At 35.8% G+C, this 11,450-nt stretch overlaps 1 protein-coding gene and 1 non-coding gene across 4 annotated transcripts; both read right to left on the bottom strand.

Moving 5' to 3' along the window:
• Positions 1-5,850: 5,850 nt before the first annotated feature.
• LOC113339026 lies at positions 5,851-7,493 on the bottom strand. 3 transcript variants are annotated; one of them, XM_026584425.1, is made up of 4 exons: positions 7,294-7,493; positions 6,972-7,178; positions 6,590-6,853; positions 5,851-6,503 (listed from the first exon to the last, which is right to left on the bottom strand). In XM_026584425.1, exons 2-4 carry the CDS (start codon positions 7,149-7,151, stop codon positions 6,288-6,290), a joined length of 660 nt encoding a protein of 219 aa, XP_026440210.1. In that variant the 5' UTR covers positions 7,152-7,178; positions 7,294-7,493; the 3' UTR covers positions 5,851-6,287. The 3 variants fall into 3 exon arrangements, with proteins under 3 accessions (XP_026440210.1, XP_026440209.1, XP_026440211.1); XM_026584424.1 differs by having other exon boundaries at positions 7,302-7,493; XM_026584426.1 differs by lacking the exon at positions 7,294-7,493 and having other exon boundaries at positions 6,590-6,863; positions 6,972-7,060.
• A 1,219-nt stretch (positions 7,494-8,712) lies between these two features.
• Positions 8,713-8,786, bottom strand: TRNAV-UAC. The gene has a single exon. It is a non-coding gene; the product is annotated as a tRNA-Val (tRNA).
• Between the last annotated feature and the right edge of the window lie 2,664 nt (positions 8,787-11,450).

Genomic DNA, 11,450 nt, shown 5'->3' with positions numbered 1-11,450 from the left:
ATTTTCTTTGTAGTTGCATGTTCTGATCTTGATGTTTTCTATTCTGTTGGGTACTGTCTTCTCTAAGATTTGCTCGAGATTTAATCTCCGATAGGCAAGATAAAAAATAGTCACAAACATCTTCGTCTCATCATTTGTGATTCCAGAATATCTTGTTTCGATACCATACGATTAAGATTATTGTGAGGTGATTGATATTACTAGGTTCTTCTTCGGGAATATAAATCCGGTGTATCAATTGGTTCTTGTTCACTTTGATTTATCAAAAGACGGAACAAAACTCATAGGTATATCTGTGGGAGACATATTTATCTATTCAATAGAATTTTTTGTGTGAGACAGATTGGTTTATCAAGTCTCGGACTTTGGGTCATAGCAACTTTTAGTTGTGGGTGAGATCATCTAAGGGAATCAAGTGCACAGAGTCCTGTTGGGATTCAGAGGCGTAAGGAACGCGATTGTACCTTGAATAGTGTGAGATTGGTTAGGGCTCAACTACATTCCATTCCGAAGTTAACTTGGAGTACGCTAGTGTCTGTAGCGGCTTAATACAGTGTGGTGTTCAAATCTGGACTAGGTCCCGAGGTTTTTCTGTATTTGTGGTTTCCTCGTTAACAAAATTTCTGGTTTCTATGTTATTCCGCATTATATTTGTTTATATAATTTAAATATCACAGGTTGTCCGTAAGTTCAATTAATTGTGAATCCAACCTTTGGTCGTCGATTATATTGATTGACACTTGGATATTGGTTTTTGATACCGTCCAAATTATTTTTTATATTTAATCGGGCTCGCAAATTCCTATTTGTTTTATTACATATTGAATTGAGAAATAGAGATATAACTATTAGTTGTACTTTCCTCAAGATTGAGTCTGGTTGTCTAGTTGATTCTCTTGAAATTATATTGGAGTTAGTCCATACAGATTGCTAAGCGAAATATTGGGTGTGGTTGTTAGACCCCCGCTTTTTCAGATACAGTTACTTAGATATAAATGAAGGCACATTTCATTTGTGTGTAACAAGCTAAGACAATCTAACGGTTGAAAGATATTAGCTTGAATCTAATCAGGTTTTCATCTAACAGTGAATATTTAATGCTTTGTACCAAGGTAACATTGGTTACAAACCCTGATTTGAAGAATATATAAGGGAGAACTCTAGCAACTGCGAAACCTAATCCCAACACCTCATGTGTGATACTAGTTGCGACTAGAGTCGATTCTCCTTTAACCTAGGTTTTTCTTAAAACCATTATAAGTTAACGACTTAAAGACTTCATTGGGATTCTGAAGCCAGACCCAACTATTTTCTCTGTAATTGAGTGTTTTGATCTTACTTTATTCTATCGCATTGACTACTATCTTCTCTAAGATTTGCTCGATATTTAATCTCCGATAGGTAAGATAAAAAGTAATCAGAAAGCTCCTCGTCTCATTCTTTGTAATTCCACAATATCTTTTTTCACTACCAAAAGATTAATATTAGTGTGAGGCGATTGATATTACTAGGCTGTTCTTCGGGAATATAAGTCTGGTGTATCAATTGGTTCCTGTTCACATTTATTTATCAAAAGATGGAACAAAAACTCGTAGGTATTTCTGTGGGAGACAGATTTATCTATTCAATAGACTTTTCTATGTGAGACAGATTTGCTTACAAGTCTTCGACTTTGGGTCACAACAACTCTTAGTTGTGGGTGAGATCAGTTAACGGAATCAAGTACGCAGAATCGGGTGTGGTTCAAGAGGCATAAGGAACGCGACTGTACCTTAATCAGTGTGAGATTGGTTAGGGCTCAACTACATTCCAGTCCGAAGTTAACTTGTAGTAGGCTAGAGTCTGTAGCGACTTAATATAGTACGGTGTTCAAATCTGGACTAGGTCCCGGGGTTTTTATACATTTGCGGTTTCCTCGTTAACACAATTCTGGTGTCTGTGTTATTTTTTTTCGAATTATATTTTCTATATAATTGAAATATCACAGGTTGTGCATAGTTCAATCAATTGGTGAATCCAACCTTTGGTCATTGGTTGAAATTGATTGATGCTTGGATATTGGTATTTGGTACCATACAAGTTATTTCTCATATTAATCCGGCTCACAGATGTTCGATTGCAGATTGATTTGAGAAATTGAGATATAACTCTTGGATATATTTTCCTTGATTGAGTCTGACTGTCTAGTTGATTCTCTTGGAATTACATTGGAGTTAGTCCATACAAATTTCCTAAATGAAATATTGGGTGTGGTTGTTAGACCCCCGCTTTTTCAAGTAGCAATTCCCAAACGCCCGTATTCAACACCTTCCACCAACCCCAAATAATCTCTGATGACAAAACCATAACCCGCAGAACCTAGTTACCTCTAGAGGCACCATCATAACAAAAAGTATAGTATGATGATCTAGAAGTAAGAAGAAACACTCCACAACTCTGACAGGCTTTACAGGTTTCATTCCAATTTAAAATGTCTTCAAAATTTGAAAATCATAAGTAGAATTCTGCATGGTCCCTTCAATCTAGCACTTTAATCATGAGTAAGATGTAAAATTCTCTTTTGAGATCTTTCAACACTCCAAATACCATTTACGAAGAAGATTTTGTTTCTCATAAACCAGATTTCCACCGTGGTGCAGAAACTAGCTATTATCCATAATTATTTCACAACAGGGATCTTGTGTTTCTCAAAAGAAATAATGTCACTAAATGATAAAGGGTTGTGAAAAGAGAAGATACCTTCTAACCATTTCCATAACTGATGACCAAACTTACAATGCCAAAAGATATGATCCATGATATCTTGAATCACATGGCAAATGTAACATCTAGAAGCCAAATTGAAACACTTCTTTTTAAAGTTCTCGTCAGTTGCACAAACACATCATTAGTTATCTTCCAAATATTGTTAGCAATAGAAGAATATACGCAAGGGTTCTAAATACTTTTATACCAATGAAACTTAGGATATCAAACTATGATCTGTTCAACGACACTAGCCACTGAGAACTTCATCATCTTATCTTCGTTACAAAGAACATGAAGATCAGATAAGGAAATGAAAGGCACCATATCTTTAAGAACCTTCCAACGATAATTCGCAATTAGTTGACTTACATTCATATTTTTGTTCTGAGTTATGTAACTATTATCGGGGAAGTAATAAGAAAACAAATTCTCATAAATGCACGAAACATACCACACCGAAAATAGACTCACGAGAAAAATAATCCACCTTGTGTCTTCTTGCAAATCATGAATTACCCACTTTAAATTAGGTTATACTGACAATTGTCTATAATATGGAATTCATATCTTTAAATTAGAAAATATTTTTCGAACCAAAATAAATTTGTACGTGGTTTTTTAATAGTTGTTTTTCTAATGCCGATCAGAAAAATAATAATCTTTCTTTTTCTAGACAGAAGGTAGATTTACTTCACTAATATATGATATTGTTGATTTCGTTGGTTACTCTTTCGGTTTGAGCCAAGTCTTACACTACATGGACTTCGATTGAGTTATGCCAGATTGTATTGGCTTCGATTGGTTTTTTTTTTTAAGTCTAGCATCAGGGGCCAAGCTTTGTGGCGAGTTCTTCTCATGGCCAATAATTGGAGAATTTGGAAATGCAGGAATAAGTTAATTTTCAATAGGTTCAACTCCGATGTGCTACAAGTCATAAGAAACTGAAAGCTCTTTTTTTTATTTTTTTTATAGAAAAACTTAAGGCAAAAACACCTTAAGAAACCATTACAACTCCATCAGATTCAACACCATTACAGAGATGGTGTATGCAACATAAATTACAAGGATAATATGAGCAATAACACTTACAGATGTGATGTAAGAAACTTGAGCAGACTTGACTAATATGGACACTAACAACTCTAGAGACATAGCTAAGAGAATCACCCTATAATACAACTAATTGAATCCTTTCCTTGTGAAGTTTAGATGGTATTATTTGGAAAGAAATAATTTCTTCCAAATTAATTAACAATTTTGCACAAGGTAAAATTGTTAGGATCCAAAAACAGATCCATCCATCTCTTAGGGTTTTGGGTGTGTGGAGATGAACAACCACACATAGCACTCCTTTCCTGGTCACAAACATGAGAGGCAGGATCATACAATGATCCACTTTTTTGTAACAGAGTAACTGAAAGGAACCCAATACAGGGGTATTGATTAGTGATAGAATCTTGCTATTTCGTCTCTTTGAATCGGATGTTATGTTAATTGATATTAGAGTTGAGTATGTGATTGTTGTTGTTGTTTCTATGATTCCTCTTATTGATTCTGTGATTTTTGTTGCTGTTGTAGTTGAAACTTTTGTGATTGCTGCTGCTACTTCTGAAACAAGTGATTTTGTTGTTGCTATTGGTCCTGATTTAAGAGATGCTGAAGAAGTATTGAAACCAGAAATTTTCCTCCGCAAAGAAAGAAAACCCATCAATCCTAATAATCAAATCTACACAAACCATAGAAGAAATAAACTACACCGATCTAGAACTTAAAAGGGATGAAATCCCAACTAGATTTCTCAAAAAAAATCAGCCAGATTTAAACCAAAAACTAACCTAAAAAGATGAAATCAAAACAGTTAAAGATCAAGAGGCAAAGGGGAAGATGGTTTGAGCTTCTATTGCTCAGATCCAATCCAGTGAAGCAAGATCTGAGCAAGAGAAGACTCAAACGACGCTAGGGGTTCGTTGGGTTTTCAGAGAGAAAGTTTAATGGAGAGAGAGAGTCTTGTTCAAACCCATCTGTTGCCTGGGTCGTAGAAACTGAAAGCTCAAGTTTACTTCTAGTGTAAGACAGCTGAGCTTCTTAATGACATATTTCTGAACATGGTGAGATCTAACCAGGATCCATTTTTGTAACTTTTTCTCTTTTGAGTTTTTGGTTTAAATCTAGCTGATTTTTTTTGAGAAATCTAGTTGGGATTTCATCCGCTTTAAGTTCTAGATCGGTGTAGTTTATTTCTTCTCCGGTTTGAACATTAACCTAAAAAGATGAAATCAAAACAGTTAAAGATCAAGAGGCAATGGAGCAAGATCTGAGCAAGAGAAGACTCAAACGGCGTTAGGGTTTCGTTGGGTTTTCAGAGAGAAAATTTACTGGAGAGAAAAAGTCTTGTTCAAACCCGTCTGTTACCTGGGTCGTAGAAACTGAAAGCTCAAATTTATTTCTAGTGTGAGACAATTGAGCTTCTTAATGTTATATTTCTGAACATGGTGAGATCTAACCAGGATCCATTTTTGTAACTTTGTCTCTTTTGAGGATTTTTTTTTCCTTTAGATCGTTTTTTTTTTGTTAAGTGCATTTTTCCATTAATTTTAAGTCAGTCATGTGAAAGTTTGGTGATTTTTTTTTTTTTGCTTACTTCTTGTAAGTTCACCTTATATATCTCAATCTTCACCAGGAAAAAGAAAAAGTCTCGTAGCACATAGAGTTGTATAGATACCATGAAAGAAATGGTTTTACACACTCCTTGTTGTTAGAGTGGTTCAAGCAAAAGTGTTTCATGCCTTCCAAATTGAGAAAAGCGGACCATAGCAAGAAGTACACTGGATATTCATACAAGCAAGAAATCCCCAAATTTTTCGTACCAGATTTTAGCCGGTCACAATCTATAGAAAGCTGATTGGTTTATGTGAATTTCATTTATTAAAAGAAAAGATTAAAAAATATGCCTTTCCCACCATTAAAGCCATTATATATTCTCCATTAAAAACTGATTTATAACTTTTCTCTTAACCCATGTGGTTGGTGCCTTGGTGGTGGACCTAGTCCCACTCCCAAGAGGCCTAAAGTCTAAACCATATAAGAAGTACCTAACTTGCCATTAATTTAGATTTCATTTAGCTTAATGTACATGTAGACCCAACAATAATTCAACATTATTGATTTTTTTTTCTTCCACAAATACAAAGAGTATGACATTAGAGAAATGGGGTAAAGAGAATGACCCTCCGAGAGGCACAGGTCAAGGTTTACATATTAATTTTTCCTATTTCAATTGCTTCACTAAAAATAATGAGAATCGTAGATATCATTCACATTCACAAATCCTCCGCTAAAATTATAGTATCAATATCTGATAACTTTACCATTCCGTTATGTTGCAGCAGATTTTTCCATTCGACACGTTTCTTTGTATTCATCCGCATTTGACATTAATCTTTGGAACCGTATTTAGGCAAACAATATCTTACACGAAACGGATGATGATGATCCATTGAGAAGTATAGTTGTTTTCAGGAAAGTAAATACATTATTAGCTAGGACCCAAATGGTGCTCTATGAGGAATACCTTTTCTTCTTCTACTTGTTGGAGTGGTGTTGATATTAGTAGCTGCAATTGGGGATTTGAATGGATACACATTTTGTTTTTGTTGTTGTCTTGTACTTTGTTCATGAAATTCTCCTTCCTTTACTTCACCCTTTCTTTCATCCACCACAAAACTTGCATTTCTATTCTTCCTTATTCCTACAACCTAAAAAAAAAAAAAAAAAATTAAACAAAAATGAAATCATGTAAATAATGACAATGTAGTGATGAATTAGTTGAAATCAAGGGTACCTTACAACCCAAGGAGCAAAATCGACATGAATCTAACAAAGTTCTACCACAAATCTCACAAATGTGAGAACCTGCTGTTGATGATGATCCACCACTGGTACTACCACTTCCTTTACTAATATTTCCTCCTCCTTTTGGTTGAGGTCTTTCATTTAGGAACAAAACCCTTGCACTGTTTATAACATAAGTCTGAACCTCATCAATGTTAAAGAATTTCTGTATCTCACCAACTCTAACAACTTCATGATATGATGATCTCCTTATCTGATCAAATCTCCATTTTTACAAAACACAAAAGAATTAATTAATGAAAATCAAATTTTACAAGAATCAAAATTATCATTAGAATGAGATGGATGGAAAGACACAAACAGCAACATACTTGAATGACATTATGATCTTTATGATCTGCGGAACGGCAACAGAAGCAAAATGCCGCATCAAGATTGCAATCCACACAATACATATTACATTCATTCCGAGCAGCGTCTTCGTGAGATCGACATATAGAGAAGAAATTTGTTGTCGACAACAATGTCTCTAACCACGGTGGAATCAACATTGTCGATTCCGACACCAACTCATCACCCTGCAACATTTCACATTTTATCAACATTTTCTGCAATTTTTCTTGAGAAGAAAAATATACATAGCAAGAACATAAATGTGGGTATACATACTATCTTATCTATCAATTTCATTACAATGTTACCATTTTTCGAGGTTTTCGAGTCGACGGACGGAATTCAATGCGCTCAGCACAACCGATCCACTACTACTGACTGAATTTTCTTGGTGGCTCAGAAACGGAGAAAATCATAAATGTGGAGGTACCAGAGAAATATCAGAGAAAAAAGAGAAGAAAAATGCTGAACAGCACAGAACTTGAAATTCAACCAACAACCAAGGGTTTCATTTGTTATTCTCTAGGACTAGTAATACTACTACTAGTACTAGCTAGAAGTCAATTAGGGAACTTGATGATCCTAGGGATGAGACTGATTGTGATGGGGTTGAATTGAATGACAGCCGTCGGATTAAAAGGATGGTATAGTGGATTAGGAAATTTGGGGGAATTGGTTTTTTCTTACGCAAAACCTTTCTCTTTTTTATATAATTTGGCTTTTTCTTTGCGTCTGTTTGGTTAAGCCTCCTCTCACACAACTCACAGGGTCGGCAAAAGCCAACTTGATTTTAGGGTTTACAAAATGATGCCTGTTATTGTTTGGGAGTGACGTCATTTCCACGTGGGATTCATGGGTGCCAGGTGGCGGGATTTGGTTAGACAGTTTTTATGTGTAAAAAGGACCTATACCGCTGGCGGTACGCCACCAGGCGTTTCAGTTTGGGTTTCCAGCAGTGCGAGAAAATTGCCGGATTTGTCGGATAACTTTTTTCTGTTAGAGACATTCTTCATTTGTTCTTCTTCGTGAAGCTTTAGTCCTAGCCCAATTACTATCTTTGGTCCATAGTAAACGCGTTGCCGATGAATTTTGCATTCGGATCGCTGAATGTATCACTCAACGACTTTACCACGTTACTGCAGACTACAGTGACATCTGCCCGTCATTATCGGATTACTTTGAATCGCCCAAGCACTTAAAATCCATAAAATCATCTTTTCTTAGCTCTATGCAAACAATTGCAAAGAAAGGGAGGAAGTAATGGCTTGAAGGTAATGTCATTACCAACCGACTTTCCTTGTCAGTCTACCGAAAGAGAAAGTTGCCAAAACCGAAAATAGAGTTCCACATTCAATAGACTTTATTGCGTGCAGCATTGAGTGATGGTTGGACCTTCTTCGTTTTGAGGTTAAGGGCCATTAACGTTAACCAGCTGCTGAGCTAGTCCAGCAGTGTGACTAGATTCTGAATCAAATTATGCGGGTACTCAGTGTACATAGTTTGAAGGATAAATCCAACAAAAATTTTCTTTTGAGGTTGGACTTATATTGCCGACGTTATGGGCTTCATATAGATGAGCCTCTGTTTGGGCCAACCCTGGCCTCACAGTGACAGCAAATGGCTACGGCTAGTCGCCTCAACGTCATGGCCCTAAACGACCAATCAGAAGAAAGTTCAACTTCTAAAATTGCCAAGGTAAAAAAAAAAATTAAAAAAAATTGGTGCTGCCCAGGCTCGAACTGGGGACCTTCAGTGTGTAAGACTGACGTGATAACCGACTACACCACAGCACCAGGTTGTTACAAAAATCGATTGCAATTTATAAGTTCACGTAGTAATCAAAATCTTCACTCCCTTACGGCCTTACGTTTGGGTTCACCGACACTAAGTTATGGATTGACAAGTATGCTCAAAACTGCCCATCAATCAATTGCATAGGCCAAAGCAAAAGACAAAACAAGTACGATATTGAGAAAATTAAGTGCATCAGATGGACGGAAGCAATAATATGATAGCAACATGTGCTGGAAAGGAAACTGACTAGATGTTTATGTTCATCAAAAATATAATAAACTATAATATCCTCCCTCCACAAGTGAACAACATTCACCAGTTAAGCTGGCATAATTCATAATTGTGACACACCAAATTTGGACACAAATGGACTTGCAAAAGGCCAGTTTCACAACTTTCAGTCCAGATTGCATATCAGTATCCAACGATTTTATCGACTCATGTCATGATCCAAAAATAATAGGGACATGAGAACATGTCCTTCATACCTTAATTTTGCCTAGTCTCTAAATGAAATTACTGACACGAGAACATGTTTTGAATTCCCAAGTACAAAATAGGTATGAAGATTGTTAACTTTTTTAGTCAAGTGGAAGACTTGGTGTAGAAGGACCATGAAGATTGATAGATAAGAATATGGACCATGTCCCTTGATGTGATTATTAGACTTCTGATATGTGCCAAATTTCCTTTTCTAGGTTCTGGACACACAAATGTCTTGACAGAACCTCATAGGCTTAGCCTCAAATAAACAGATAGATTTCAACTTTTATTTTGTCAAAATATAGGGTGAACCATGAACACGATTGACAATTGAATCGATTGTTTAGCTTTTCCTACAGGATAGGGCAATTTCAACCTCAAGAATAATGGTGCGCGACTCTATAGCGGAAAGCTGTTAAAAAAAATTGTTGGAAAAAATACTAAGTGACAATACAGGAGACAAGTTAGTATACACAATGTTAAGTAAGAAAAAACAACCAAGATTACAAGTACAGGAAATTTAGACTGGTAAATATTTCACAGCGGCATTTTCACAAACACCTTGTGACCCCTAAAACTGTATATTGATGTTCGTTCAGTTCAACCCCTATGTTTACCACAAATGCAAGGAATTTCTTGTGATTTGCTTAGAATTATTGTTTGTGTGACCACACACAAAAAATGATTTTGTTTCTAGGTCCAAAAGCCATAACAGCGAAGATAATATTCTTCCATGCCGATAAAATATGAGCATGATACCGCATAAAATGACGAAAAAACAAGAAAAAGAAGATGGTTAACATGATGGCATCAAGTCAAAGCGGGTGGGGTTACATACGTTGCTGCCAAGAAGACCCACCACTTTGATCACAGACTCACAGTTAGCCTGCAGTTTTAATGGAAAAAAGATGAACTTTTAATGGGATCATCTCAAAACTAACTCTGAAAAAAGATAAACAAATTCTGATTGCCCTCCCACGATATCCACACACACACAATAGATAGAGTAGATAACAAAAAGATATTCAGATTTTTTAGACCTTTAGCTAATTGTTTCTAGTGAAAGTTTTTTTTTTACGGATTTTTGCAACAGCGTTTTTCCATCATTCATCCTTGGATGGAGATAGATCACAGATTCTTAGAAAAGTCATAGAGCTTTAAAAAGCAACTTCAATTAATAGGTCTATAGTACGATTCAACTACATTCCCTGTGATAATAATGTAGTAGATTTTGGGACCTTACAAGTTGCGATTGCAACCATGACAATGATGACATTTATCATTGCCTTCATTGGATGAGGCTATAAACGAATAGTCTAGATATTAACCATTCAAAAAAATAAGTCAGAATCTTGTTAGGACTGAAAGAGCCTTTGACCTCTTAATAATTTTCATTACGAGGCTTAGTGTTATGGCCTTCCAATTTAGCATCTAGATTGGACATCCACGTCAGATAGAATAACCCTCTAAATTTTATGGCAATTTTATTCTAATATACTAGTCGCAGAACCAAAAAATCAGCCTTCCGATCAGGTCCAGAGTTGGGCGTAAGCTACATGAATTTACTAAGCAGCTACAAAATTTTGCATATTTTAGACTTCCACAATTTGCCAATTTTTTTTCTTTGATTGATTAAATATTTGGTACTAACGAGTTTCAAATGAAAGTCGCTTGTATCATCGCCCAGTGTCTTTACCACTGTACTACGATGATGTTGGCATCTTACCAATTTTCATCACTATAGAATAGGTAAAGTGGCAAAATCTGATGGGAAAGTAAGAAAATTTACACATTTACCTATCGAGATCAGTTCCCTACTTGGCAGTGAAGACTTTACCACTCGATAGAGCGACTCAGTATTTTGTAACGGCATTTGATGCCCACTCTCGTAAAAACTAGACTATTTAATTTTTAACTTGCTTTTATAATGGTGGACACCCTTATCTGCCCGTCTGCCAGGGTTGGAGAACATTTTGCTGGTGCACAATTCAATTATTTTCTAATGTAGCTACATCACAACTAACTATTGGAAAATACGAAAGGCATTTAATCAACAAAATTCACTCGATTGTTTTTACTTACAAAGAGCAATTCCTATGGACTCAACAAAACAAGGATTTGTTTATTTTGATCCCATTATGGACTCAACAAACATGAAAAACGGATGAACAAACTAACAA

The sequence above is a fragment of the Papaver somniferum genome, unplaced genomic scaffold (assembly GCF_003573695.1).
Source record: "Papaver somniferum cultivar HN1 unplaced genomic scaffold, ASM357369v1 unplaced-scaffold_19, whole genome shotgun sequence".
Lineage (NCBI taxonomy): Eukaryota > Viridiplantae > Streptophyta > Magnoliopsida > Ranunculales > Papaveraceae > Papaver > Papaver somniferum.
The sequence above is the reverse complement of the archived record's forward strand: the minus strand, read 5'-3'. Positions and strand labels throughout refer to the sequence as shown.

Bases quoted from the DNA above. Each gene is read 5' to 3' on its own strand.
- LOC113339026 (XM_026584424.1), bottom strand. The intron at 6,854-6,971 runs GTATGTTGCTGT...AGATTTGATCAG, and splicing joins AAGATCATAATGTCATTCAA to ATAAGGAGATCATCATATCA. The intron at 6,504-6,589 runs GTACCCTTGATT...TTTTTTTTTTAG, and splicing joins TTTGCTCCTTGGGTTGTAAG to GTTGTAGGAATAAGGAAGAA.